The sequence below is a fragment of the Asparagus officinalis genome, chromosome 6, assembly GCF_001876935.1.
Source record: "Asparagus officinalis chromosome 6, Aspof.V1, whole genome shotgun sequence".
NCBI classification, from domain to species: domain Eukaryota; kingdom Viridiplantae; phylum Streptophyta; class Magnoliopsida; order Asparagales; family Asparagaceae; genus Asparagus; species Asparagus officinalis.
Genome location: NC_033799.1, coordinates 14,856,183 through 14,862,575, shown reverse-complemented (window position 1 = coordinate 14,862,575; position 6,393 = coordinate 14,856,183). Strand labels below are relative to the sequence as shown.

General features: G+C 34.6%; 1 protein-coding gene across 2 annotated transcripts; it reads left to right on the top strand.

Moving 5' to 3' along the window:
- Window positions 1,640–3,268, top strand: LOC109846106. 2 transcript variants are annotated; one of them, XM_020415331.1, is made up of 4 exons: window positions 1,640–1,769; window positions 2,131–2,288; window positions 2,565–2,625; window positions 2,706–3,268. In XM_020415331.1, exons 2-4 carry the CDS (start codon window positions 2,158–2,160, stop codon window positions 2,949–2,951), a joined length of 438 nt encoding a protein of 145 aa, XP_020270920.1. In that variant the 5' UTR covers window positions 1,640–1,769; window positions 2,131–2,157; the 3' UTR covers window positions 2,952–3,268. The 2 variants fall into 2 exon arrangements, with proteins under 2 accessions (XP_020270920.1, XP_020270921.1); XM_020415332.1 differs by lacking the exon at window positions 1,640–1,769 and adding an exon at window positions 1,802–1,955.

The window sequence follows — 6,393 nt, the reverse complement described above, 5'->3', positions numbered from 1 at the left end:
GAACCAATCAATACATGAGAAGGATTGGAGCTGCTGCAGCTGCATCAATTATGAATTTAACTTTCCATTTTCCTTACCTTCTTTTATTCAAATAGATTTACAAATAGAGAATCATGAGACAAATTCGTTTTGTAACTTTCCTTTATCTTTGGACTAAAAAATATATCTAAGATATGTTACCTGGATATGATGTCAGTTTTAGCAAAAATTAAATCATACTTTTTTAAACATTGCTCAATGGGATAATTCTTCATTTGCTGAGGACCTGAGGTGCCAAAAGAGAGGATCCAAATTGTTAGTGATTGCAAATTAAGTTTATTTGGAGCCAGTTTTTGGACTCATGAAATGGTCTTTGCCATAAATGGGAGGAAGTAAATAAATAAATAAAATAAAATAAAAAGAAATATGTGGAGGGCCGACAAAATAGAGGGAAGTAGCTTGCCCGCGAATCTCGTCATTTATTTGTCAAAACTAAACATTGAATTCACCTTTCTTTTGCTTTTATTAATTGGCACACGGGCACGACTTTGATAGTAAAGATGATCTAGGAAGTTCTTTTTTATTTAGACCCCTCTATTTCTAATATTTAAATACTATTTCCTCAGGCATTTTCCATCAAACTAAGCCAGACTACTTAGAATAGATGGCTTAGAACATCAACTTGGATATTTTAAATTATTTTTTATAGGTAAATGGGGCGTATAAAATTTTCATTGACTAAGAGATAAAACTGAAATACAATTTAGTTATGATCAGATATGTAAAGTTTCATTAGAATAATATGTAACATTAACTCTTCAAATAGTCCACTAAGAATCTATCTTGTTCTTAGGTCTTCAATTTTAGTGTTTAGTGTGTGTGTACAGTAATTATATGCAACGAATAAAGCCGGTGTATAAAGTTGCTAAACTCCAAATTGTTAGATTTTTTTTGTAAATAATTATTGAAAAGGGTTTTTCATATTAGTCCCATACATCTTTAGTAATTTGAAATTAGTTCCTCAAATCTTTATATTTTAATATTACTACCTCAAATCCTCAAATCTTTAATAAGTGTTTATACACGTCATTCTATTAGGGTTAGCATTAAAAAAACTAAATCATAATGGCTTTACCCTAACCATGCAAGTTATGAAAATATCTACAATTGATGAATTAACCCCACTCAAGCACTATTCCCCTCTCTTTACTTCCCACTCTAATTTTGTGAAATAGCTATTGATTATTAGGGTTATGGTGTTTTTGGCTGTCGCTGGAGAAGAAGAAAGTGAAAATGAGAAATGGGTTTGAATTTTAGGGGGATTCATTGACGGGTTTAGGTTGGGGAGAGTAATTAACAGGTTAAGTGAGGGTCTTAAATGTCAATTTTGGTATGTAGTTGAAGTTTTTGGAATATATCTTCTCATTTATAACTCCAACTAACCAAAGTTCTTATATCAACAGGATTTGAAGATTTGAGGGACCAATGTCTAATTACTAAAGGTTTAAAGGACTATTATAGAAAACCTCTATCAAAAAATTAGAGGGACGAATGTCTAATTACTAAAGGTTTAAAGGACTATTATAGAAAACCTCTATCAAAAAATTAGAAAGAAAAAATTTACCCTCAAAATTTCCAGCTATTTATTACATGTATCTTCCTATCTCAATTACTCACACGGCCTTTCTCTTCGTTCACCGCCATTCTCATCTTACATCTCTCTGTATAAATCACCTCCTTTCCTCTCGTCTCTCCTCCTTTGATTTCTCTCTCTACCAAAATCACGTGAGGTATCATCTCTCTCTTTCTCTCTCTAGATTTTATGATCTGATCACCTCTTTATTTCTATCTCTTAAAAAACCTAAATTTTTTGCACCCAATAAGTTCTCTTACCTTGAATCCCAATCTCATGCGTTTTCTTATGAAAGTTCTCATATTTTCTTTATGAAAACTCACTATTTTGATATCTTTGCCTTGTAAGTTCCTTAAAAACCCCAAAAAATAGCTTTTTGGTTGTGTATATATTAAAGGCTCGATTTCGTAAACTACCCATGTGTTATTTTTTCGATCAAGCGTCAAAATCCATCAGATCTACTAGAGATGAAGGAAATATATATAGAACTTCTTATTTATTTGTTTTTATTTCTGCAGGTATATTTTAAGCGGAATAATTTCGCGATGAAGCAGAACGCTTTCGCTGCATGCGAGGAGATGAGAGGCTCCTCCATCCCTGTTTACTGTCCCAAGCCTCGCCGGGTCGGGCAGCTCGCCGTTCCCGACCCGTTTAGATCCGTCCGATGGCAAGCCAGGTAGTCATCACCATCGTTTTATTAATATTATTCAGTATGAATACCACATATGAACTACTTAGAATTTATAAAAAAACCCCGAGAATTTATAAAAATTCTGAAACGTTTATTTGACAATATTTATTACATGAGTAAAGTATGTTAAAATTCTTCAAATTTTATTTTTAGATAGTTCTGGTATAAAAGGTCAACATCTGATGCTAAGGATTTTCAAGTATCAATATATAAATTTACTTGGATCTATTTCTTATTTTTGGTATTCTTTTTCTTTTGCAGTCCTAAATCTGATCATTATGATAAAGCTGGTGCAGAACTCCTTGATATTATTCTAACAAAGGTACCATCTTCATCTTCCAAATTCTTTTTCAAAAATTAGGAGTTTACAAAAGGCGTTTAATGTAAAGTTTCCGTTTATAGGGTGGAGAAGTTGCAATTTCACCCCCTTTTTTTGCCGGTTCACCTCCGACCCGATCCGCTAACCCGGTCGTGAATGACGCCCGCTTTGCCGAGGAGAAACCCGACCCGTTTTCATCATCAGGTCCGGGCACGCCGATTTCCCCACGTCAACGGGCAACAGGTTGCGCCCGAACCAAGTTCGGGTTCAAACCCGCGCCGGTCCGAGTCGAGGGTTTTCGGACCCACAGCATCTCTGCTACGGCTTAAGTGTTCTTATCATGAGAGGGAGTTAGTTTGAGGGAAGAGTTATTAACACTTATGTTAAGGATTATTGTACATTAATCCTATCTTTTTTTTTGACTTTAGGTATTATTTATCAAGAAACATGTAATTAGAAAAGGTTGTATGTGTAAATATGGGAGAAAAGAGCATGCTAAATTGTTTTTTTTTTAAATGAGTCAAGGGGACTTGAATTTGTAAAAAGAATAGTAGAGAATGGGTCCCTTTAGTTTCTTCTTAGGTCATGGAACATGTTTATGTATATAAATGAAAGATATGGAGATTGTTTTGGTGGCGATATTGTATATTATTGCGTTTTGATGGAGACTCTTGTGAATGTGGTTTCATTGGATGGGATTGACTGGAGGGATATGTTGGGGTTTACCTTGGCTCTTACAAAGTTTGTGATGATTCATGGGTATAACTTGATTGGGTTCTTGTGGTGATGAAAATTTTGACAATGGTTTATTTATTTTAATGATCTTACGAGTAATGGCCAAAAGATAAGAACATAAATCTTCTTAGTATCTTACAAAATGGCCAAAAGATAAGAACATAAATCTTCTTAGCTGATAGATTCCGGGTTCTCTTAGCTGGAGATTGAAGATTGACGGTGGAGAGTGTACTTTCTTACCCCTTAATCATTAATATTTTTTATTTAGGAGTTGTTTGGTTGGTTTTCTAAAATCAAAGAAAAGAAAATAGGACCCTGAAAATCATTAAAAGTTAATTTCTATCCATTTCCATCCTTAAAAATCACCCATATGACAACTCATTTTATCTCATCTTCTTTCTTACTTTTAAGAATGAACCAAACACAAAAAATGGGTCATATCATCCATCTCATCTCATCTCATCTTTAAAAATGAGTCACATCATCCAAAAATATGATGACAATTCATCTCATCTTATTAAAATTTAATTTTCATCAATTTCCTCGAAGACAATCATGAAATGAGTTTTACTAAATATGAGTCACATCATCTAATAATATAATGACAACTCATCTCATCTCTTTTCTTAGTTTTAAGAATGAACCAAACACAAAAAAGAACCTATTATAGAAAATAGATTTCTTATAATAGATTTCCTTTTTTAGCCAACCAAACAACCTCAAAACAAGTCATGAAATTTATTTCTTAAAAAATCACTCACATCATCCAATAATATGGTGACAATTCATCTCATCTCATCTCCTTTCTTACTTTTAAGAAGTGAACCAAACACAAGAAAAGAACCTATTAAAGAATCTATTAATGATGATGATAATCCATCGTGGGTGACCGAACGATTAGGAGCTTCTAATATGTCTCTCATACTTATTCCATTCTCAGTTGGGTTATCAAAATTAAAAAATTAAAATTAATGATTATGATATTTGGCAACAAATTAAAAATACTACATCCATTTATCCTTTATCCCTCATTTAACTCGTTGCCAAACAGCACTCGTCATTTAACCCGTTGCCAAACAATGTGTCATTTGTTAGCGGCAAGGTTGCAGAAAGCACTTGGCGGCCTTCGCGTAGGACTCAACGCCTAGTGCATAGGCGGTTTGGACATGGGCTAGACAACTTTCCTTTTCTGCTTTATAGTTACAATAATTGACATTAAATGTCAATGTTAGTTTAGGCATCGGATTAGTGCCTATGCGGATTTCTATCTTCGTTTAAATGGCGGTGGAGAAGGTTTTGCTGAAGGTCAAAGGGCATAGAGAAGGTATTCATAGTTGGACATTGGAGGAGTTTGGGGGATGTGGAGGCTACAATGGAGGAAATCACGACCACGACCTAAATGGTCCAGTCCACGAAAGCATACCACACTCCCCTAGGCACTCTCAAAACCTAGGTAAGCCTAGACTCTAAGCAGGCAACATCTGCACCGCCTAGGCCTAAGCAAACACCTAGGCGAACTAGGCGGAGACTTTTTAAAACATTGGGTAAAACATTGGATAGCAAGATAAGTGAGTGGTTAAGGAGACTTATCCCCTCCTTAACCCGACAAACACAAAAGATCTATAGAAGAAATAAAATGTAAACACTCTAGGTGTTAGGGGTTAAGGGAAAATGGTTAAGGGCAACTTAGGAAGGACTACCTTAACTAACCCTGTTTGGATTTGACGCTCAAGATGAAAGGTTAAAGCTTTTGTGTTTAGCATATAAAGAAGGGTTAAGAATAAGGAGCCTAGTTGCCATACATTTCCTAAATTATATTCTTTTTTTAAAGTTTCAATTCTTATTTCGAGATGAAGTAACTTTTAATCATTCTATTTCGGCGGATTTGGTAACCCCTCTAAGTGAGGGTAACCCCTCTAAGTGAGGGCTTAACTAACTTTAACCCTTATAAAGGGTTTGGTAACCCTTTGACCACTCTTTGACCAAATTAACCGGTTTAGATGGTTAACGTGGGGTTAGACCCCCTTAATAATTCTCTTAACCCATTGCCAAACATGGCCCTACAATTTACCAATTACCACTAGAAGGGTTAAAAAGAGTTAACTCTCAAAGTGAGGAGTTTACTAACACTCCCATTTATGCGGGTTAAGAGATGACATTTCTATTTGTAAAAAAAAGTAGACATTGAGCATGTTTAGCAACGTTTGATTATAACTCACTTGGCTTACAATCCACAAGTAAGCTTATGAGTCAAGTGGATTATAATTCAAAATATTTTAGTAAATTTAGTGGATTACAATCTAATTTCAATGGTAGAGAGTTTGACAAATTAGTGGCTTATAACCCATCTCTGTTCTCAAAATGACCAAAAGGAGTTGTAGATAGAGAAAGAGGGATTTAAAATTTTCTCAAATGCTAAGGGATAAATTGGTCTATTACTTGGTCAAACTATGTGGTTTAGAAGCCACCAAAAAATAAGTTTGGTTACCTCAACTTTATTTTTCTTGCTCATAAGTCAAAATAAGTTGTTTGCCAGACATGTCTCTATGGCTTGTAAGCCATTTTGACTAGTTGCCAAACATGATTATACCCTCTATTATTTCTAAACACTAACAAATATCACAATGATTAAAATAAATCTTTCTTAACGGGTTACAATTTAACCCGTTGGGTTAAAAAATGAATACCAATAGTATCAGAACACCCCCGCATGGTGTGGGGGTGTTCTGAATTGCATACTTGGGATGAAGGGGGCATGATGATAATTTTCATGCCCCACTCTACTATGCAGATCACCCCTCACAATGGCGTGTTCTCATAGGATGACTCATCTTAAAAAATGAGCTAGCTATATTGCTGCAGATGTCCCACAGGTTCAGGTTTATTTTCATTGTCCAAAATCTTGAATAATGTTAAGTATCGTTCTTGTTTTTTATAATCTACTTAAAAGATTTAACCATGGACTACTATAATATTATTTGAATGTTGATATCCTTTTCACTATAAACAATAAAATGATGAAGAAGATTGGGGTTA

What these genes read in the sequence shown, in the direction of transcription:
- LOC109846106 (XM_020415331.1), top strand. Translation starts at nt 2,158, where the DNA reads ATGAAGCAGAACGCTTTCGCTGCATGCGAGGAGATGAGAGGCTCCTCC. An exon ending in TCCGTCCGATGGCAAGCCAG is followed by an intron (nt 2,289 to 2,564) that starts GTAGTCATCACC and finishes TTTCTTTTGCAG; the next exon opens with TCCTAAATCTGATCATTATG. An exon ending in TTGATATTATTCTAACAAAG is followed by an intron (nt 2,626 to 2,705) that starts GTACCATCTTCA and finishes TTCCGTTTATAG; the next exon opens with GGTGGAGAAGTTGCAATTTC.